The sequence below is a fragment of the Canis lupus genome, chromosome 1 (assembly GCF_011100685.1).
Source record: "Canis lupus familiaris isolate Mischka breed German Shepherd chromosome 1, alternate assembly UU_Cfam_GSD_1.0, whole genome shotgun sequence".
NCBI classification, from domain to species: domain Eukaryota; kingdom Metazoa; phylum Chordata; class Mammalia; order Carnivora; family Canidae; genus Canis; species Canis lupus.
The window spans coordinates 108,037,022-108,058,482 of record NC_049222.1 but is presented as its reverse complement, the minus strand read 5'-3'; the positions used below and the strand labels follow the sequence as shown (position 1 = coordinate 108,058,482).

General features: G+C 56.4%; 4 protein-coding genes across 4 annotated transcripts; all 4 read right to left on the bottom strand.

Annotated features, from left to right (window-relative positions):
- Positions 1 to 273: 273 nt before the first annotated feature.
- On the bottom strand, positions 274 to 1,448 carry LHB (luteinizing hormone subunit beta). The gene is made up of 3 exons (NM_001197033.1): positions 1,434 to 1,448; positions 911 to 1,078; positions 274 to 594 (listed from the first exon to the last, which is right to left on the bottom strand). The coding sequence occupies exons 1-3, from the start codon at positions 1,446 to 1,448 to the stop codon at positions 352 to 354; spliced, it is 426 nt and encodes a 141-aa protein (NP_001183962.1). The 3' UTR covers positions 274 to 351.
- Positions 1,449 to 1,724: 276 nt separating this feature from the next.
- On the bottom strand, positions 1,725 to 5,714 carry LOC119870945. The gene is made up of 5 exons (XM_038528300.1): positions 4,803 to 5,714; positions 4,317 to 4,517; positions 4,056 to 4,217; positions 3,177 to 3,304; positions 1,725 to 2,669 (listed from the first exon to the last, which is right to left on the bottom strand). Exons 1-5 carry the CDS (start codon positions 4,956 to 4,958, stop codon positions 2,180 to 2,182), a joined length of 1,137 nt encoding a protein of 378 aa, XP_038384228.1. The 5' UTR covers positions 4,959 to 5,714; the 3' UTR covers positions 1,725 to 2,179.
- Positions 5,715 to 7,312: 1,598 nt separating this feature from the next.
- Positions 7,313 to 12,963, bottom strand: NTF4 (neurotrophin 4). The gene is made up of 2 exons (NM_001190429.2): positions 12,938 to 12,963; positions 7,313 to 7,957 (listed from the first exon to the last, which is right to left on the bottom strand). The coding sequence occupies exons 1-2, from the start codon at positions 12,941 to 12,943 to the stop codon at positions 7,313 to 7,315; spliced, it is 651 nt and encodes a 216-aa protein (NP_001177358.2). The 5' UTR covers positions 12,944 to 12,963.
- A 1,180-nt stretch (positions 12,964 to 14,143) lies between these two features.
- KCNA7 (potassium voltage-gated channel subfamily A member 7) lies at positions 14,144 to 16,578 on the bottom strand. Its single transcript, XM_038528301.1, has 2 exons — positions 16,009 to 16,578; positions 14,144 to 15,016 (listed from the first exon to the last, which is right to left on the bottom strand). Exons 1-2 carry the CDS (start codon positions 16,561 to 16,563, stop codon positions 14,201 to 14,203), a joined length of 1,371 nt encoding a protein of 456 aa, XP_038384229.1. The 5' UTR covers positions 16,564 to 16,578; the 3' UTR covers positions 14,144 to 14,200.
- Positions 16,579 to 21,461: the final 4,883 nt, after the last annotated feature.

Below are 21,461 nucleotides of genomic sequence, written 5' to 3'. Positions count from 1 at the left end.
TTTTTTTTTTTTTTTTAGAGCTCAAGGGAATGGCAGGGGGAGGGCAGAGGGAGAGGGAGAAAGAGAGAACCCTAGGGAGGCTCCAGGATGCCCAGTGTGAAGCCCAGTGTGGGGCTCGATCCCATGATCCCAAGATCATGAACTGAGACAAAATCAAGAATCAGATGCTCAACCTACTGAGCCACCCAGATGCCCTGAAAAACTAGACCCATTCTGTGTGTGTGTGCATCTACATGCGTACATGCATCCTGAGCCTGACAGAGACAACCTGAGTGCAGTTTGAGAAGCCTTTATTGGGAGGGGAGGGAAGGAGCATCTGCTGGCTCCAGGAGTTGGGGCAGGAGGGGATCCTTAGAGGAACAGGAGGCCCGGGAGCAGGGGGCGGTCACAGGCCAAGGATTGAGCTCTGGGACCCCCACAGTCGGAGTTGCTGAGACGGCAGGGCCCACAGCGACAGCTGAGGGCCACGGGGAAGGAGACCATGGGGTCCACGCCAGGCGGGCATCCGGGGAGCCGGATGGAAGCAAAGTGCAGCTCATGGTAGGTGCACACTGGCTGGGGCACAGGTGGCAGGGCGGCTGGCAGCACTCGTACCTGTAGGCCAGGAGAGGGATGGGGGGGCATGACTACCTGCCTGTGGTCAGGCCCTCCCCTGAGCTCTCCTGCCGCCCCCCAGGTCTCAAACTCAGGTGTCCAGCAGACCCTCTGTGCTCTCCCTCCCTTCCTCCCACATGCCCAGCTTTGACTTCCAATTCCCCAGCCCCTGCCCAGGGGGTGGGCCATCCTTCCATCCCAGCTGTTGTTTTACATCTGATGTGGGCCTGGCCCTGAGTAATCCACCCTGAAGCTGAGGTGGCACCCGTTGTTCCCAGTCCAGCAGGGCTGGTCCCCACCATCCCCTGAAGCTCACCATGCTGGGGCAGTAGCCGGCACAGATGGTGGTGGTGAAGGTGATACAGACCGGGCAGGCTTCGTTCTCAGCAGCCAGGGTGGCGTTGATGGGCCGGCACAGCGGCCGCAATGGCCCCCTGGATGCCCACACCCCACCCACACTCAGCAGCAGCCACAGCAGCAACCCCTGGGACAAGGCCAGTGTCTCAGGGCCAGCCAGACATCTCTACTCTGAGCCCTTACCCTCCCCACCCCGGACATTCAGGGACCCAGCTCCCCTGCCTGACATCTTCCATTCAGGACCCATCCCTCCCACTTTGATTCTCTGCCCCTGATACTCAGGAACCCCAGATCCTCCCACACTGCAGAGTCCCACCCTCAGGCCCTGCTCCACCTGCCTAGGGCCCTCCTGGCAGAAAGTCCGGTGGCTGTCCACAGCCTTCTAGAAGGAAGCCACCTCAATCAGGTTGTAGGACTCTCCCCTCCTTGTGCCAGCTGAGGCCTGGATGGAGTTGCAAAGCACCTGGAGGCCCTAGTCTTACCTGGAGCGTCTCCATTCTCAGTTCCTCCCCTGTGATGTTTACCTGGTCTTATAGTTGCAGGCTGTGGGGGTGGCAAGGCCACTGGGGGTGGCGGTATGATGGGGTAACCTGGACACTAATCTCTCCGGGGGCGAGAACCAGAAAAGGTCAGGGAGGTGTGCAGGAGTGGCTCCATGGAATGCCCCTTACCCCCACTCCCTGATAGGCACCCAAGGTGAAGCTGACTTCATGACTGGATCCTCTAGTGCCTCAGGTGCTAGCGAAGTCATGCTTGGGCCACAGGAAGCCCTTGACCTTGCCCAAGGTGGTATAGCCTCGCCTCTGCCCATCATGGTGGGAGTCTGCATGGCTGGATGGAGCGCGCCCCTTCCAAGGTGACTGGCGGAGACCTCAATCCCCCTCCCCTCCACCTGCCATAGACTGGAAGCCATTCCTGTCCCATAGTTTACTCTCTTTGGGAGGGCATGACTTCGAGATTGGATTCTGTGCCCTGAGACGGGGTTCCACCTGCACGCAGGCGTGCCTTCCTCCCGCATGGAATTCAGCGGCAGCCCCATCTCCCCCACCCTCAGGCCCCCAGAGCAAACCATCCATGGGCGTGGTTTAGGCCATTTAACGCAGTTGACTAATAAGATAAGCTCCGCCCCCTCTGTCGCGGAGGGCCTGTCCCTCCCGCGAACCGACAGCCCCAAGGTACGTTTTCAGCTCAGCGCCCACCTACCCCCCAGCCCCCAATCCGGTCAACCCTACGGTCCAGCGTGGGATTCGCCGGGCTCACGACCCAGTGGGCGGGGCCTGGCCGCCGCCTCGCTCCCACGTGACGGGCATGTTTCCAGGCCTCGGCTCCGCCCCGCCTGGGGGGCGAGTCCGGGGCGGGGCTGGCGCTGCGGGCTCACCGCGGCTGGCTTCATGCTGCCGTAGCTGGAGTTCTCAGTGCGGTAGGCTTGCGGCACGCTGTAGATGCCCGGCACCGGCTGCCAGTGCGGGCCGCCCCAGGGCAGTTCCAGCGGGCAGAAACGGTCGAGCCGGAGGAGTGGGTGCACCGGGGGTCTGTAGGACTCCTGAGCCAGAGACCACGACCCGCGGTGCGGCACGGCTCTCGTCATCGGGCGGACGTGGGGCACGCGGATCCCTGGCGGCCGAGGAGGGCGCGGGTCATGGCCCCAGGCGTGAGGCGTCTTCTGGAAGTTCCAGTAGGTCAGCGAGTCCTTGCGGGGATATCCAGACAACTCCTTCCTGTTGATGGGGAAGGGACAGCTGGATCCTAGGGACAAGTCTGAGAGGTTCAGACCTCGCGTTCTGAGGACCCTGTAGACCTGCACTCCTGCGTTCTGAGGCAAGGACACGTTTGTAGGAGTCGGGGACCCCTTAGGAAGGATGGGGGCTGAGGACTGCTAACCTGAATTCCTGGATTCGATGTCCTTAAGGGCCTGGAATTTGGAGTTTTTTCGAACCCTTGGAAAGGAGTATCTCGGAACCAAAGTAGACCCCGCCCTAGATCCCTAGGGCCCCGCCCCTGGTCCCCCCTCTTGGACAAGGCGCAGGTTTCAATTTCCTGAGAGCTGACACTAAGAATACTTGGGCGCTAAAAGAGGTAGGGCTGGGGCCTGAACTTCCGGTTCTTGAGTGTGCAGGAACTGAATGAAGGCTGAGGCTACTGAGTCGGACAGGGGAAACTGACACCCAGGGTCGGCATCCCGCCAGCTTATGCTGGGGGCCGTGCGGAGCGAGGACCCAGCTCACTTCGGGTAGGCCCGGAAGTCCTTGGCCGAGGTGGTCAGATAGAGCTGACGACGGTCCAAGATGCCCTGGTCAGATACTGTGAAAAGCCGGCCGGCCAGCTCGGGGTTCTTTGTCCAGGGGATTAAAGCCTGACGAGGATCCGGGGAGGAAGGCATGAGCAAGAGAGAGGTTTCATACCGCATTCCAGGACCTGGGTCCCAGAACTCAGGATCCCTCCTTCGACCCAACAGGTTCTCACATTCGCCTGCAGAATCCTTCCTGACCAATCAAACGCAAGCCAGCGCACTTTAGCTTCGCTACCCAAATCAGAACCCTTATTAGGGATGCTCCAAAATCCTAACATTTGAGGGTCAACACAAAGCCCAACCCCCAAGCACAAAAAAAAAAAAAAAAAAAATCTTTCTAGGTCCGCCGACAGACTCCCGGCTTCCACCTCCCGCCGCTGGAATTCAAGCCGCACCTCGGGCAACCTTTTCTCTGCTCATCCTCTCCAGGAAAGCCTAGTCCCGCCTCCTCCCGACCGCGGCTCGGAAAGTTCAAGGCTCGCCCCCACGTGCCCGCCGCCGCCCTGCTCTGACCACAGCCTCCGAACCCCTGCCCAGCCCCGCCCCGGGGATTTACGAGTTGTGGCCCCAGCCTCCCAGCTGGGATTACGGTCTCCAGCCCTCTCCGCCTCCTGACCCTACCTCAAAAGAACGGAGCTCCACCCCCAGACTCTGTAACCTGATTCCGTCCCAGACCTTTGGTTAGGACCCCGGACTCAAAATTGTCCACCCACCCCAGGGTCTCCTCGTCTGGTCCCCAGCTTCAGAGCCCCTCCGCCCCCGTCCCAGGCGCTACAAGCTCTGTCCCACGGTGGCAGCAGGTCTTCTTCGCTACCTGGGAAGGGCCTCCGCGGAGGTGGTCTGCAAATTCCAGGGACTGGGGCCCGACGTGGAAGGTGGCGGGCTGGTCCAGGCCCGGCCAGCCGGTGTACTGAGCTTTCATCTCACTGCACTGGTGCTTCGCGATCAGCGGGAGGCGCCAGCCGAGGTGTCTGAGCTGCGGGAGGGCGACGCAGGGTTCCCACGTGAGGGTGCAAGGCACTCCACTGCGATCCCCAGCCCTGTCCCTGCGGACCTCTGCATCCCAGAGCCTTACCTTTTCTGCTAAATCCTTGATCCCCACAGTCCGTGTGGGGTCTGAAGGCTCTGGGGCCCTGGGCTGTGCGTAGGGGCCGCCCTGGGTCTTAGGTATGTAAGCTGAGCCAGAGGTGGTCTCCCATCTGCTGATGACCTCGTCAAAATCCCAGACGTGCAAATCCTGCTTTGCGGCCGCGGGCAGGGGCTCCGCCACCGTGGACTGGGAAGAAGGACTTCAGCTAAAAGAAGTCAAGTCCGGCCTGCGAGACCTGACCTCTCCCAGTCGGTCCCCAAAACTTTCCTCCCTCCAGGTCCAGTCATCCAGGTTTCCCTAGCCCCTCTTCTTTCAGACCCAGGAGTCGAGGACTCTCCTTCAGTCAGAGAGGAGTCCACGCCCCTAATCCCCTTTTCTCTGGGCAGGTGTCTGGATCCCCAAGGCCTCTCCTTCAGACACAGGGGTCTGGACCCCAGTCTCCTTCTAGCCTGAGACCTAGGGTCCTCTTACCTGCATGGTGGGCGGGGGAAAGGGCACAGATGGGATAATGTGGTGGGCGACACTAGTGCTGGTGAGATGCCAATTGGGCCAGGACCCAGGCGCCTCCGGCCCAGCGATTGGGGGCCATGGGGGGCCATAGCGCAGAGCTAGGGTCCGACCCGCCATGGTCCCTCCCCTGCCTGGTAGCCGCGCAGGAGCCGGCTTGTTGTTGCTGTCGCCCCAGGTAACAGAACCCCCCCTCCCCCCGAACCAGCCAATAGAAGGCCTGCAGGTGTGTGGATGGATGGATAGGGTGAGAAAGAGACCCAGGCACAGAGGGACTGGGACTTTGAGGGAGGGGCCCGGAAACTCAGAGAATTGGGGGAGGGGAGACCTAGAGAGAGGAAAGGGCTGTGAAGGGCAAGTGGGAGGAAGGGGAAATAGAAACTCAGAGTTTTAGGGAACTTTAGAGATGTGAGTTGGGGGAGACAAGAACCCAGAGGGGGAGGAGAACAGAGACCACCCACTGCATCAGGGAATCCATGAGAAACAGCCCTCTTTCTGAAGGGGTCCCAACTCTCTCAGCCCCCTCCTCCCTCTGCCAGGCCTGCCTACCTCTGGGGTAACGATTTCCAGACTTCCCTAGGGCGCTCCCTCCCTCCCTGTGTGTGCTGAAGGAGTCCGCCTGGGGCTTGGGCTTCGTCTGCCCTGCCTGCCTGCCTTTGATTTGGTTGAAAACTTCCACCTGGATATGGGGGTGGGTGACAAGGGAGAGACCCACAGACAAGTACACAGGGAAATACTTAGCGAAAAGAGAGGGGAGGGAGGGGATATGGAAAGAGCTTTGATGGGAATGAAACACAGAGGAGAATGGGTGAGAGACAGTGAATGAGAAACAGAGATAGAGAGCCCACTGACCCAGAGATGAGACAGAGGGAGGTGACCAAAAAAAAAAAAAAAAGAGGGTGTGAACTACAGACCTGGAAACTGAGTCAGCCAGGCACACCACCCCCGCGCTGCCCTGGCATTCCTACCCTTCCCAGGGGCCCGAGTCTGTGTTGGTGGGGGGTGAGGGGTGGGGGATGGGGGATGTCTGTGGTCTCTGTCTTAGGCCTAAAGCTGGTTATAAAAGAATGTGTGTGAGGGATGCCTGGGTAGCTCAGCGGTTGAATGTCAGCCTTTGGCTCAGGGCACATCAGGCTCCCTGCATGGAGCCTGCTTCTCTCTCTGCCTATGTCTCTGCCTCACTCTCTCATGAGTAAATACATAAAATCTTTAAAAATAAATAAGTAAAATAAAAGAATGTGTGCATGTGTGTGTCACACACACACACACACAGGTAAGATATGGACTGGTGATGCATGAAGGGGTCTCCTGAAGGTATGAGATCTACCCCTGACTTCCCTTGTCACTTCCTCACTTTAAAGACTTTTTGGTTGGGGCACCTGGGTGGCTCTTTGGTTGAGCATCATCTGCCTTTGGGGTCCTGGGATTCAGGCTCCCAATGGGGAGCCTGCTTCTCCCTCTACCTGTGTCTCTGCCTCTGTCCATCTCTCGTGAATACATAAATAAGATCTTTATAAAAAAATTTTAAAAATAAAGACCTTTTGGTTAAGACCTCTGCCTCCTTGGTTCCCATTAGCTCATCCACTAACCCATTCTTCAGATGGGGAAAAGTGAGGCTACTTTCTGCAACCTGGCCCGGGTCCCACTGACCCACTCACTCCAGCCTCTGGGACCACTTCTCCTTTTGGAGTCTCCGGAGTCCACTCAAAGCCTATCACTGCCCATGTGACTTCTGATCCTAGCCAGGAGTCAACTGGTCAGAACCTTATGCCATACTCAAGTTGTACAATTCTAAGGCCTATTTCTTTCCCAATATGGGTAAAAGTTGGGACAGAAAAAGAGGAATCAGACAGAAACCTGATCCAATTCCCCAACAGGGTTAAACTTTCTAGCATCCTGATCACTTATCCAATCTTGCTTGTGCTCCTACTGTGATGGGTAGCTCACTACCTCAAAAGAGAACATTCTAAGACAACACTTGCTCCATCTGATCAGGTAAGATTTCTCATTCAAACCCCAGCTTCCAGCTAGTTGCTTATATGTCCCAGTTTTTACACTCCCTCACCCACTTCTTGATACATCACTTCCTTGTCACTCTTTCCAGGGTAGGCAAGATGTCCTCTGAGATCAAGTGGTTTGCAACTTAGAAACCGATGGCCTCCTATGGTTAAATCTACCAGAGTTGATCTGACAAATTGTATATTAGCACTGATAAACAGTAGACACTCAGAAAAAATATTGACTGTTATTATCATCACCCTCAAGTTCATCCAGAAGAACTCCTATTCATCCTTCAAAACCCCATTTGGTTTCACCACCCGTCTTGCATGGATTGCACTCAAACTCAGAAGGCTGTGATTTTGTGACCATTTTGCAAGTTCCCAAATGAGGTACAGCACACCCAGGCCGTCCCTGAGGTCGCTCAACTGCCAGCTGTCTTCTTCCTCTGCCCGCTTAGTTCTTGAGCCTGGGCCTCAGGCCCGACCAGTCCGGCTAAGGAGCGTGCAGACACAGGCAGTGTCAATCCGAATCCATCGCCAGCCTACACGGCCCTGGGCATCAGCGGTCAATGCCCGCACATAGGACTGCTTGGCCTTACACTCAGATACCCAGTGCCTCCGGTCCACACCCCGGCAGCCCCCTCCACTCGCACCAGGGCTGCTTTCCTCAGCGCTGTCAGCTTTGCAGCGGGTCTCAAAGAAGTACTGGCGGAGGGGGCTGCCACCAGCTGCAGGAACCTCGCCCAGCACCTCCACCTCGCGCCCACGCAGGTCCACGGCTGTCCGGCGGTCTGTCACCCAGCCACTGACTGCATCACACACAGCCAGCTCTCCGCGTCGACTTGCTGGTGCTGTCTCACTCACCCCTCGCCGACTGCGATTGGCAGGGCTGCCTGCTGGCTCCCCAAAGGCCCCGGCCTCCAGCAGGAACAGCAGAGGGGGCCCGGCAGGGGCACCCCTGGACAGGACTACTCGGGGGGACAGGAGATCCCACTCAGGCGCTAGAAATGGGGGTAGTGGTAAGGGTGGGGGCTGGGGCTCCATCGGGACACTAGGGAGGAGGAAAAGGAAGAGGATGGGGAGGGAGCAGGAGGCACTGGGGAGCATCTTGCTGAGCACCTGAGGATAGAGACCGAAGCTGGGGTTAGAGATGAGCATAAAAACTAGTGGGGGAGGGGGGCCTGAATGCCAGAAGCATGGGGGAGGCCTTTGTTCTAGAACCTTGGGGGGACCTTATATTCTAGGACTCAGATAACGCCAAACCTTCTAGGTGAATCATATTCTACTATGGTTACTGAAAATAGCCAGCAAATCAACAAATGGATAAATACAGGCTCAGAGAGGTGAGGGACTCATACGAGGTCACACAGCCAGCAAATCCCAGAGGTAGGACTTAAGCCCTGTCAGAGCAACTGCATTCTGCATCCTACCCCCACAGGGGATGGGGACGCTAAGTCCTGCAGCCTAGAGGAGGTTTGGGGTTCCAAAATTCGGAGAAAGGCCACATTTCAGAATCCTCACAAGACCCAAGTTCAGCTCAAAACTGCCAATGAAAGGCAAGACATTTCCTCTCTTGGGGCACCTGGGTGGCTCAGCGGTTGAGTGTCTGCCTTTGGCTCAGGGCGTGAACCCAGGGTCCTGGGATAGAGTCCCACATCCAGCTCCCCGAGGGGAGCCTGCTTCTCCCTCTGCCTATGTCTCTGTCTCTCTGCAATATTCTGGAAGTCTGTGGTTCTGGGAAAGAGCGGTGCAGAGAGAAGTGGGAAGCAGCAGGTGGTTACCAGACCTGTCAGCACCTCCTCCACCTCCAGGCTCCAGGGCTGGGGGCCCCCAGGCTCTGGGGGGCCCCTATGGGGGACACAAGTGGTCCCCTCTTTCCTGACATCTCAGGAGAGGGAAGGGGCAGCCACCTAGGGGAAGAAGGAAACAGGCAGGTTGTACGGGCAAGTGGGGGAGGGGACCTGAACACTCTCCAGTGTTCCTCTTAAAGTGTAGGGTACCCAAGAGTCAAGGCCGCGCCCCCTTCCCAGAGGCCCCTTCCCTGACCAGGTGATGGCTCCTGGCTGGGATGGGAAGCAGATGGGAGAGGTAGGGGAGAGGAGGGGGGGTGGGGGAGGGGTGGGGGTGTGGAGAGAAGAGGCTGGAAAAGATTACATCCTCCAGGGCCCATTCATCTCCCAGACAGGGCGGGGGCGGCGCTGGTCTGGACACCCGGGTCCCCAAGGGCCCACACTCAAGAAGCCCTGGGACCCTGAGGCTGCTTCCTGGAATGTTCTATCCTCACAGGACAGGCCGGGGCCCGTCCAAGACTTCTACCGCACATACCTGGAGTGGCTGCCTGCCTTGGCTCCGAGATGGGGAAATGGAAAGAAGGGTGTGAAGGGACCCGACTATGCTGATCCAACCAGGACCAGGAGGCAGCTACCTCCTCCCTCTGACCAGAAGTCCTGGTTCCCGGCTGCCACCTCCCTCAGACCCAAAGTCTCCTCCGTCGGGAGTCCAGATCCCCAGCTCCCTCGCTCCCACGCTGGGGTCCAGGCGCCCAGCGCCCTCCTCCCACAGACCCAGGAGTCCAGACCCCCAGCGCCCTCCTCCCTCAGATCCGGGAGTTCTGGAGTTCAGGACTCTCCCCCAGGTATCCAGAACTACGTACTCCCAGAGCCCCTCCGCCCGAGGAAGATTTGGGCTGCGGGTCTGGTCTCCTGAGACCCCGCACGGGGTAACGGGCAGCCCGTCTGGGGAGCGCTCCCCTCCTGCCTCAGTTTCCTCCGCCAAGCCCCGCCCCCGCTGGCCCCGCCCCCGTCCCTCCCTACCCGGGGGCAGGGCGACCCGGACGCCGGAATCCCGCGGGAGGAGGCGCGGAGGCTCTTACCTGGGGCGCCCTCTCCGGCTCCTCCGCTGCCCCTGGCGCGGCGCGGCTCCTCCTCCCGCTCGCCGGCTGCAGGGACGCGCGCTCGCCCGCCGGCTCCGCGCTGCACACGCTCGGGAGGGCCCGGCAGGGGGCGGGGGCGGGGCGGCGCCCGACGGCGGAGGAGGGGCCGGGGGATCCCGCCTTCCACGCGCGTGCCGGGACCTCGGAAGCCCGGCCTGGCTCGCTCAGCTCCCGGCCCGCCTCGGCCCCGGGAGGCCAGGCGCCGACCCCTGCTCCCTCAGACCCGGGGGTGCGCGCCCCCCGCCCCCTCCTCCCTCAGACCCAGGGGTCCGGGCCCCCCGCCCCCTCCTCCCTCAGACCCGGGGGTCCGGGCTCCCCGCCCCCTCTTCCCTCAGACCCAGGGGTCCGGGCCCCCCGCCCCCTCCTCCCTCAGACCCGGGGGTCCGGGCCCCCCGCCCCTCCTCCCTCAGACCCGGGAGTCCTCACCCCCAGCATCCTTTCTCCCTCAGATCCAGGAGTCCTCAACCCCAGCTCCCTCTTCCCTTAGACCCAAGAGTCCTCACCCTCAGCCCCTTCTTCCCTTTTCCTTCAGAACCCAGGAGTCCAGGCCCCCAGCCCCCTCCTGCCTCAGACCCAGGAGTCCGACCAGCAGCTCCCTCTTTCCTTAGAGCCAGGAGTCTGGGCTTGAGATTCCTTTGCGTTCTTTTGCCAATGAAGTGTCAATCCCTGGGCAGATTCCCACCCTCTGCTCTCATCCCCACTTTCCCAGGAGCTCTGGGCCAGACATTAACCAGCTGGACTTGGGCAGCGATAAGGCCCAAGGCCCTGGGAGACAGTGGATATGGGGGGCTCTCCCACAGAGTCCTCTCTGCTGGAATTTCCTGGGTGGGGACTGGGGAGAGGGTCTGTCCTGCGCTCAGATAAGAAATTCAAGGTAATACGGGACTCAGAGATAGACAGGGGTATGATGTGGGAACACGAGGACCTGCTCTGAGAGAAAAAAAAAAAAAAGAGAATAATGACAAAGAAAGATGGGAAAGGCACAGAAACGGACAGAAAGGGGGGGACAGAATTCCAGGAGGGGGGCAGAGACCGCGAGAGGAGAGAGACCCTAGGACAGCCTGAGGTCAGAAGTTAGAGTCCCGGGGGGGGCCTCCCCCCTCCCTGACCCAGGGAGCTATTTCAGGAGGAAAGCTGATACCCATCTTGGGAGGGGGGCGGGGGTCATCCCATGCCCCTCCACCAGCCTAAATATAGCATGGCGAAGTGGCAGGAAGGGTGTCCCCGGATTAGGGTGTTTCCCTCTCCTTTTCCCCATCCCAGCCAAGGCGACATAGAAGGCAGTTGTGGTTGTTTATTGAGGGTGGGGGAGGGGAACTTCTGAGACTTTGAGTGTCCCGCGTCGGGTAACCTCCCTGACCTCTCCCCACTTCCCCGCCCATCCTTAAGCACTCACAGGTCCCACCCTCTACCAGAGAGATTCTATATGTAACTTCTAGGCTCTGATGGGGTAGTACAGGTGAGTTTTCAAAGAAAAGTAAACAATCTCCGTACACCCTCCCTTTGGGTCTCTGTACCTCCTCTCTGGGTATCTATCCCCTTATCCCTCTCTGTCTGGGTCTCTATCCTCCTCCCTCTCTCTGGATCTCTGACCTCTCCCTCTCTGGTTGCCTTCCCAGCTTCTGTGGATCTTGCCCCCTCACCCTTACCCCCATTTCTGACCCCCTCCTAGGTCACTGCCCTCCTGGTCTCCCAACTCCCCTTGGGTGCCCTCTCTCGGGGTCTTGGCCCTGCTCTGCATGTGTCGCCTCCTCTTTGGGTCTCCAATCTGGGTCCCAGACTCTGCCTTGTGTGTCTGTCACTGTGAGGGGAGGGGTCTGTCTCCATTTCTGTCTCTGAATGTGTCTTTCCATTTCAGAGAGGGCACTAAAGATTCTCGTTTTCGATCTTTATCAAACTCTTCTCACACAATTTACCTCCTTCTGTTACTCTGTATAAACAGGGGTTGGATTAGATCAGGGGTTTCCAAACTGAATTTCTTGGCTACATTCTAAGTTGCCAAGCAGAAGACTCCATAGAGGTATGTGTCCCCCCCACTTTTTAAGATTCTATCCAATTATTCATGAGAGACCCACAGAAAGAGGCCAAGACACAGGCAGAGGGAGAAGCAGGCTCTCCCTACGGGGAGCCCTACACGGGACTCAATCCCAGGACCCCAGGATCACAACCTGAGCCAAAGGCAGACACTCAACCACTGAGCCACACAGGTGCTCCTGAGGTGTGCATCCCTTAAACCAGGTCCCCTCTGATGTGCCACATTACATCAAAGTGCATCTAAATGATATTTTATTTGACAAGAAAAGAGGGGGGGATAGATGGCTAAAAATAACAACAACAATACTCTGTAAACCACTGGTTTTAATAAATTAATACAATAAAGTACTTTGAATGATGCTTGGCACATAGGAAGCCCTATATGTGTTAGTGATTGAAACATCCTGCTCCCCCTCCTCCTCCAAATGCCCTTTTAGTACTGAGAGACCTCTGAAATTATTTGGCTTCATGACCTTGGGTTATGCCCTCCCCTCCGAGACTCAACTTCTCTGTTTGTAAGACATGAGGCTGGAGGATTCAGGGGGACCTGTGCTAACCAGCAGGCTGATGGGACAGGTGGGGTCAGGCAGCCTGCCACAAAGTCCTAGCCCCTGGGGATGTGCCACGAGACCCTGGGAAGCCACTCTTATGCTCTGAGGCTCTTGTTTCTCCCCCTGGAAAATTGAGTGGGCTCCCCAGTTTGTCTGACATCCTTCCTGAGCTGAGGGAGGATATCGTGGTGCACCCTGATTTGAGATCTCTTTGTGATTCCATGGAAGAGAGACACTGTATCTCTTGGGTTCAGAGGCACTGATTTTTTCTGTGCCTTTTCCTTTTTTGGGTTATCTTTCTCAGGGGCGCTCTGGTCTAGCTCCAACTCTGGTGTCTTTCCCTCTCTGGGTGCTTGACAACTCCCCCATCTCTATCTCCCACTCTTGGTCTCTGTCTCCCTTTCTCTTTGGATTTTATGACCACCTTCCTCTAGGTCTCCATCTCCCCATCCCTCTGGGTCTTGGTCTTTGTCTCCTTCTCCCTAAATCTCTCTTCCTCTCTCTTTGGGTCTTTGTTTCCTCTTCTCTGGGTTTCTATCTCTTTCTTTGTCTGAGTCTTTATTACTCCCCATGTCTCTGTACCTTCATTTGAGGTTCTGTCGCCCCATCGCGCCTGTACAGAGTAGAGTTTCTCCCCTTCTCCCCTTCCCTTGTGGCTCTGACCTACATATTTGGAAGTAAAACTGTAGGGAGGACAGATAGAGAGGGAGTGAATGGCAAAATGAAGCAGGTGTGGGGTAAATGGAAGGAGCAACGACATCTTCCTAGCTCCCCCGGAGGCCCTCTGTGTGAACAACTGAATCAAGAGATCTAGCACCCAGCCCTGCTCCTTAGAGTAAGTGACACTGGGCAAGTCAGTTCAGTTTGTCTTGAAGAGTCCATAACACCACACTTGCTCCCTGATACATGATTCTTCCCCAGTGTTGTTATTCTTGAGTCCTGGTGCTACCACTAAATGCAAAACAAACCAACATGGCCCTATGGAGCCCATACACACAGTCCAACTCAACCTAACTAACATTCCTACAGGACTCACAATGACACAACTTGGTGTAACTCAACTCAGCATGGCCCTACAAGACTCACGTGGTTATACAACTCAATCTCATTCACCTCAGTGTAGCCCCCAAAACCTCCAGCTACATTACCCTACACAATTCAACCCAACAGAACCCTGAAAGACTCATACCATCATACATTCCAACCCAACTTAACCTTACGTGACCTAGAAAGCTCACATTCAATCATTTGACTCCTTGTATTTCTACATGACTCACAAGTTCACAGAACCTAAAATAATATAGCCCTAGAAGAATCACAAAGCCACACAATTTCCAACATGTCTCAACTCAACTCCACAACACCATGCATGAACACGCACTCAGTCCCAATAATGCTGTGGGTGACCACCTAACTTGATCCAAATTAGCCCTAGGGGGCTCATAAAACCACAGAATCCTGCACAATACAATTGGACAAGACTCACCCTGACTCAACAACACAGCCCAACCCAATGAGGACCTAAAAACAAAATTATGTGATCAAATCTATCTCAACACTTACCACAAAACTCCATATGTCTTGCACAACCCAATGCAACACAAGCCAATGGAGTCTCCCCATCAACTCATTATAACTCATTGCCATTCACCATCACTTAGGGAAGTGCCCACGGGAGCTACCAAACCACAACTCAAGACCCAACAAGACTCAGTGTTCCCCAACTTGTTACCACTTAACCTAGTTCTTCCTAAGCCCAACCCCCTCCCCCTAACCTTCCCTTCTACCTCTCCCTCCCTCCCTCCCTCCAAGGAAATGTGAGGTCCTGCAGACCTCAACTGTTCCTCACACTTCGGTGACCATATGTTTCCCAGGGGGTGCCCAGAGAGGAGGTGGTAGCTCAGGCATCTCTCCATCCACCAACCCCCCATTGACCTTGCCGTCCAGTGGACCACAGGGCTGCGTGTCCACGTGGCTGTACATTCCGGCCTCTTCGCCCTCTGTCTCCCGGTGGTAAAAGTAGCTGAAGTTGGAGACAATGACGGGCACTGGCAGGGAAATGGTCAGCACACCAGCGATGGCACACAGAGAGCCCACTATTTTGCCACCTACAGTGACGGGTGCCATGTCTCCATAGCCAACTGTGGTCATGGTGACCACTGCCCACCAAAAGGACTCAGGGATGCTGGTGAAATGGGAGTCCTCCCGGTCGACCTCGGCAAAGTAGACGGCACTGGAGAAGAGGACCACACCGATGAAGAGGAAGAAGATGAGGAGGCCCAGCTCACGCATGGAGGCCCGTAGTGTCTGGCCCAAGATCTGTAGGCCCTTTGAGTGCCGGGACAGCTTGAAGATTCGGAAGACGCGCACTAGTCGGATGACTCGTAGGATGGCCAGTGACATGGCTGGCTGGCCTACACCCCGCTGCCTGGCTAGCTCGGTGCCTAGCGCCACAAAGTAGGGTAGGATGGCCACAAAATCGATGAGGTTCATCACGTTCTTGAAAAAGGCTGCCTTGCTCGGGCAGGTTGCCAGGCGCACCAGTAGCTCAAAGGAGAACCAACAGATGCACAACGTCTCCACGACAAAGAACGGGTCATCAAAGGGCATGCGAGACAGGGGTCCAGGCAATGGGCTGGAGCCATTCAGCCGAGCGGGGAACTGCAGGAAGGAAGGGGTTCAGAGAGGACCACACCAGGGCTGGGATACACTGGAACAGCCACATTTATGGTTTAAATGTCCAACTACTTCTGTGCAAATTGGTCAACAGTCATTGCCCCCAGGCCTCCAGGGACCCAGCTGTCCTAGATTCCTTTCCAGAACCCTAGAGATCATCCCTTTGTGGCTGACTTTATGGTGCCTGATCCTTTACTGGTGAGGCCTCCTGAAATGGTGCCTGAGTGGGGCTCAATCTTTCCTTCCCAAAGTCCCACTCCCAGCTTTGATTTTCCAGATGGGGAGGGTCACCACCCTGGTCCCACTTCTCTGTGCTCCGCTCTCCCCAACCCTGGTCTTAACTGCAATGGCTAAGGATCTTCTGTGTATACCAAACCCTGGGGGCCCCCAACTCTCATGGCCCTCAGCCTCACTTTGTGATGGATTCCTCCTACTTCAGCCTTCAGGCCCCACTCCAGTCTCTAGCTCCCTCGAGTCCCAGTCTCACCACCTCCAGCCCATCCTTCTGTTGGTTATTGCCAGCTGCTGCACAGCCCTCGACTTTTCAGTCTATCACCCCTCAGCTTCATTTCTTAACTACCTGTATTCCTGCTCTCCCTCCCCCGGGGCGAGCTGGTTTCTCACCCGTCTCAACCCCGCCCTGTGATAGGGAGGTCCTCAGAGTCGGATCCTCTGGCCCCGCCCCCACTAGGCTATCCGTTCCCCGCCCCCAGCCCGGCTTTAAAAGGTAGATCCCCCAGGTCAGGTTCTGTCCTTGGGTGGCCCACCTCTGAGTCTCTTGCCCCACCTATGTAATGATTGGCCGGTCCCCCAGTAAGCCCCCCGGGCCCCGCCCACCCACAGCCAGGCCCCGCCTTCCGGAGAGGCCCCGCCTCCCATTGCCCCTTTCCCCTGCCTCGTAATTGGCCAGATCCCCGCGGACCCCGCTCGGCTCCTCCCAAGCCCCGCCTCTCTCCGCTCAGGCCCCGCCCCCTCACCGGGCCTGCAGCAGCTACCGCAGCGAGCCCCGGGTTGTAGCGGTCGTCGCGGAAGTCGGGTAGGGTCTCGAGGCAGAAGACGACGATGGAGACGAGGATGACGAGCACGGAGACGACGGCGAGCACTCGCGCGGCCTGCGAGCTCTCGGGGAACTCGAAGAGCAGCCAGAGCTGGCGCGCAAAGGCGCGGCGGGGCAGGGGGCGCTCGGGCGGCAGGGGGCAGCCCTCGTCCTCGCGCAGGCGCGCCAGCGCCGCCGTGCCCAGCCCGTAAAAGGCCACCTCCTCCAGGAAGACGTCGAGCGGCACGTGCGCGGGCCGCCGCAGCCGCCCGCCCGACTGGTAGTAGTAGAGCACCGCGTCGAAGCTGGGCCGGTGCCGGTCGAAGAAGTACTCGCGGCGTGCGCCGTCGTAGAAGCGGCCGCGGCGCGCCGGGTCCCCCAGCAGCGTGTCCGGGAAGCGGCCCAGCGTGCGCGCCCGCGTCTCGAAGCGCAGCCCGGCCACGTTGAGCACCAGCCGCTCGCAGCAGCCGCACGGCGGCGGGCACCGCGGCTCCATGGCGCCCGCAGCCCCGGCGACCGGCGGACGGACGTGTGGCCCCGACGCCCGACCCGGCCCGGCCCGGCCCCGCCTCGGCCGCCGCCGCCGCCGCCCCAGCCTGGTGTCCGGTGTCCACGCGTAAAAATAGCCTGGCCGTGCGGCCAGGGCGCGGGGGAGGGGGCGCCTGACCCCGAGGGGCAGAGGGCGGCCGTGCGCCCTCTGCCGGGGCGCCCGCCCTACCCGCCCCCCCCCCCCCCCCCCCGCCAGCCACAGTTCCCCGCGCCCATCCCGCTCTCGGGTCCCCTTTCCCTCTGTCTCGCTGTCCCCCGGGATCTCTGTCCCGCGTCTCTCCTGAGTGTCCGTGTGTCTCTTGTCTCTTAAGAATATCCGGACCCCTCTGATGGAGTCACAAACTTCCACGTTATCTTGTGTGCCTCTGCGTCTGGCTATGTCTTCATTTTGAGGCTCTGTCAAGGGCTGTATCTGAGTATCTCTATGGGTCAGTTATCTCTGCGTTTTGCCATTCTAGAGGACTCTGTATTTGGGGGCCTCTGTCACATGTCTGTGTCTTGGGCTCGGGATTTCCACCTCTGACTCTTCTTTCTTAGGGGCGTGTCTCCGTTTATCTCTGTCTCCCTTGGTCTCTGTCTCTCCCCTCGGTCGGGATCTCTTCTCATGATCTCATAGCCCTCTATGTCTCTGTCCCTGGGTTAACCTGGGGGCTCCCCTTTGGGTCTCTTTCCCTGTATTTTTTTTTTTTTTTTTATGATAGTCACAGAGAGAGAGAGAGAGGCAGAGACACAGGCAGAGGGAGAAGCAGGCTCCATGCACCGGGAGCCCGACGTGGGACCCGATCCCAGGTCTCCAGGATCGGGCCAAAGGCAGGCGCTAAACCGCTGCACCACCCAGGGATCCCCTTTCCCTGTATTTCTGACGTACTGTTTCAGAGTTTCTGTTTCAGTCTCCGGAGGACTCGGTCCTTGGAGTCCTATCTCTGAGTCTCTTTCTGATCGTAGGTCAGCTCTGCCACCGCCCTGGTGGTCACCCCGTCCTGGAGATGCTCCAGCAGCTGCAAACCATGAGCATGTGCCCCTACACCCAGTTCCCCCGCCAAGGGCTCCGCCTGTATTCTTGGTCAAACATTCGGAGACCCAGTGAAGCCTGAGCTGCCGACATGGAGAGGGCAGAAGGAGGCCGGGCCTGCCAGGAAGGGGGGGGGGATAGATGCCAGAGGGTCACTCGAAGGGACCAAAGGACAGACGATGGCCTTCCAGCCACCGGTGTCCTATGACACTGCGTAAAAATAGCCCTATCTGATGGGCTTGGCGGGGAAGTGGTGAGGATTGGTTACCCGGACTCCAGGGAATGGGGGGGTCCCGAGCGCCCTCTGCTGGGCGAGTGTAGAGAAACACTAAGGTTATAGGACACCTGCGAATGCTGGCACTCTCTTCTGTCTTCGATTTCTGGGAAGCTATGTCACCATTCCTCTGGATTTCCTTGTCCCTCTCTCTGGGTTTCTATTCTCCTCCTCTCTGTGTCTATGTTTCTGTTACCCTCAGAGACCCACAAAGAGCGTCTCTGAACTCTGTGTGTACTGATCCTTTCTCCCTGCAACCCTGTCCTGCCCCCTCCTACCTGCAATGGGTGCTCCTCCTTGGCCTTGTTTCCAGACCGTTCTTCCTCCTTCAGCTCCTCTGACTTTTTATTTTTGGTTTTTATTATTACTATTATTTTGTAATCTCTATGCCCAATGTGGGGCTTGAACTCACAGTCCTGAGATCAAGAGTCAGATATGCTCTACTGAGCCAGCCAGTTGCTCTGTACCTCAGCTATCCACAGACACTTCCTATCCTTCCCTACAGAACTTATCCCTTTCCCTCTGGCCACTCCTGCTCTTGCAAGGAAGATTTTATTTTAGTTTTTAAAAAGATTTTATGTATTTATTCATGAGAGACACACAGAGAGGCAGAGACACAAGCAGAGGGAGAAGCAGGCTCCCTGCGGGGAGCCCACTGCAGGACTTGATCTCAGGACCCTGGGATCATGCCCTGGGCCAAAGGCAGATGCTCAACCACTCAGTCACCCAGGCGTCCCACATGGAAGATTTTATTTATTTCACAGAGAGAGAGAGAGGCAGAGACACAGTCAGAGGGAGAAGCAGGCTCCATGCACCAGGAGCCCGATGTGGGATTCGATCCCGGGTCTCCAGTATCGCGCCCTGGGCCAAAGGCAGGCGCCAAACCGCTGCGCCACCCAGGGATCCCCCCACATGGAAGATTTTAGATCCCGGTTCCCTCTCCCTCACTCTAAATCTACTGTCATAATTCTTAGTAATCTCAATATCCCCACAGATGATCCTACTGAAACCTGACTTGTAACTGGACTGTCTTTTCCCAAAAGGACCCCATTTCATGTCCTGCAAGGTAATCCCGAATTTTGCCACTGCCTATCTCATGGCAATCGGTCATGGGGTTTTGGTGACCCCCCAACTAACTGAACACCTCGAAAGGAACACCATGTGATTTCCAAGGTTGGATCATGAAATGCAACTTTTGGCTCCCCTCTTTTCCTTGGGACACACACAGGCCAGAGAGTGAGGTCCATGTGGAAAGGACCCTAGGTCACCAGCCCTTCGCCTTGGCTAAATTCGCAGCTGATCACCAGCATCAGCCTTGTGAGTGAGCCATCTGAGGAAGCACATCCTCCTGCCCCACCCAGGCTACCCCTGAGGATGCTCCCAGAGCAGAGATAGGCCCTCCCCCACGTTCCCTCCAATCCCTGCCCAGATTGCAGCCACAGTACCAGAATAAATTATCTTTGTTGTTTTCAGCCATGTGGTCTTTGCATGGTTTGTTACAAATGCTGTGGCAACAGATAACCAAAACATGTTCTCTTGGTACTCTGAGCTCATCAATCTTGCTCACTGCCCTACCCCAGCCATCTACTTTCTTTCTTTTTTAAGTTTTATCAAGCTAAAATTCACATTCACCCATTTAACCTGTATGACCCAGCGGGCTTTTCATGTATCCGTAAGAGTTATGCATCCAGGGGCACCTGGGTGGCTCCGTCAGTGAAGTGTCCGCCTTTGGCTCAGGTCATGATCCTGGGGCCTGGGATTGAGCCCCAAATCAGGCTCCCTGCTCTGGGGAGCCTGCTTCTCCTTCTGCCCCTCCCCCTGCTCATGCTCTCTCATACTCTCTCTCATATATAAAATCTTAAAAAAAAAAAGAAATCTTAAAACAAGTTGTGCATCCATCACAACTTGACATTTTCATTAACCCCCAGAGAAACTGCACCCCTTAGCTGTCACCCAATCATGCCACACACTTTCAGGGTCATACCTTTGTCCTTGTCATTCCCAATAATGACATTTCCTCCAAACTGTTTGTTTGTATTATCCTGTTCTCTTTTTCCCATGAACTGCATTTAAGAACTTTCGAGGCTGCCAGCACAGACAATGCATTGATCTTGTTGCCTTTTAATTACCTCTGGCTACCCACACCTGTCCTCACTTTCCTCTTTTCTCTGCCTCCACTATTCCATGGGCCTCCAATAAAATCCTTCATTTTCTTGTATCTTAAACTCACTTGACTATGACCCCCAACTAGGGCAAGTGTTGTACCAAACTCTAACCCTGGCAAATCCTTCTCTCATCTACTCTGTGCTTCCCAGGATGGGGGGCCATCAGGGGGCTGGACCCTATGTCCCAGCCCTGCTACATGTCCCTCATCGGTACCCTCTGCCTCCCCCGCACCCTGGGCCTCCTCACCTTCAGTCAGCTGATCCTCTCTCTCCAAATTCCACTAAAAACATGGAAATTACCAGAACCCCTAAAGATGTCTACCTCCTAATCCCTAGGCACCTTTTATTACCTTACATGACACAAGGGACTTCATTTAATCAAATAAAGCCTCCTGAAAAAAAAAAAGAAGAAGAAGGCTCCTGAGTTGGAGAGATTTTCCTGGATGATCTGGGTGGGCCCAATGTAATCATAAGGGTCTTTATAAGACGAGGATGGGAAGGTCAGATTCATAGAAGATGTGAAGATAGAAGTCGAGGTCAGAGAGGAGAGAAGATACTACAATGCCAACTTTATTTTTTTAAAGATTTTATTCATTTATTCATGAGAGGCACACACACACACACAGAGGCAGAAACATAGGCAGAGGGAGAGGGAGAAGCAGGCTCCATGCGGGGAGGCAAAGGTGGGATTCGATCCCAGAACTCCAGGATCACGTGCTGAGCCGAAGGCAGACGCTCAACCACTGAGCTACCCAGGCATCCCGCCAACTTTATTTTTAAAGATTGTATTCGTTTATTCATGAGAGATACACAGAGAGGGGTAGACATAGGCAGAGGGAGAAGCAGGCTCCCTTTGGGGAGCCTGATGTGGGACTCAATCCCAGGACCCCAGGATCACGACCTGAGCCGAAGGCAGACGCTCAACCACTGAACCACCAAGGCACCCCTACAATGCCAACTTTAAAGGTGAGGAAGGGAAGGGCTCCCAGCTCGCTCAGTGGAGCATGCAATTCTTGATCTTGGGGTTATGAGTTCGAGCCCCATGTTGGGTGTAGAGATGACTTAAAAATGAAATCATAAAAGAAAAAATAAAGATGGAGAAAAAGATCATGAGGCAAGGAATATAGAGGGCGTCTAAGAAGCTGGAAAAGGCAAACAAGGAAACCAGTTATCTCCTGGAGCCTCCAGAAGGAACACAGCCCTGCAGTAGACCTCTGACTACAAGAACAGAATGAGAATAAATATTTGTTTTATTTTTAAAAAAAGATTTTATTTACTTATTCATGAGAGACACACAGAGGCAGAGACAGAAGCAGACTCCATGCAAAGAGCCCGATATGGGACTCGATCCTGGGACTCTGGGATCACACCCTGAGTGGAAGCGAGATGTTCAA

Bases quoted from the DNA above. Each gene is read 5' to 3' on its own strand.
- LHB (NM_001197033.1), bottom strand. The intron at 595-910 runs GTGAGCTTCAGG...CCTGGCCTACAG, and splicing joins CCGGCTACTGCCCCAGCATG to GTACGAGTGCTGCCAGCCGC.
- LOC119870945 (XM_038528300.1), bottom strand. From the start codon at position 4,958: ATGGCGGGTCGGACCCTAGCTCTGCGCTATGGCCCCCCATGGCCCCCA. The intron at 4,518-4,802 runs GTAAGAGGACCC...CCTTCTTCCCAG, and splicing joins TTCCCCCGCCCACCATGCAG to TCCACGGTGGCGGAGCCCCT. The intron at 2,670-3,176 runs GTGAGCTGGGTC...CCCCATCAACAG, and splicing joins GACTTCCGGGCCTACCCGAA to GAAGGAGTTGTCTGGATATC.
- KCNA7 (XM_038528301.1), bottom strand. From the start codon at position 16,563: ATGGAGCCGCGGTGCCCGCCGCCGTGCGGCTGCTGCGAGCGGCTGGTG. The intron at 15,017-16,008 runs GTGAGGGGGCGG...TCCTTCCTGCAG, and splicing joins CGGTAGCTGCTGCAGGCCCG to TTCCCCGCTCGGCTGAATGG.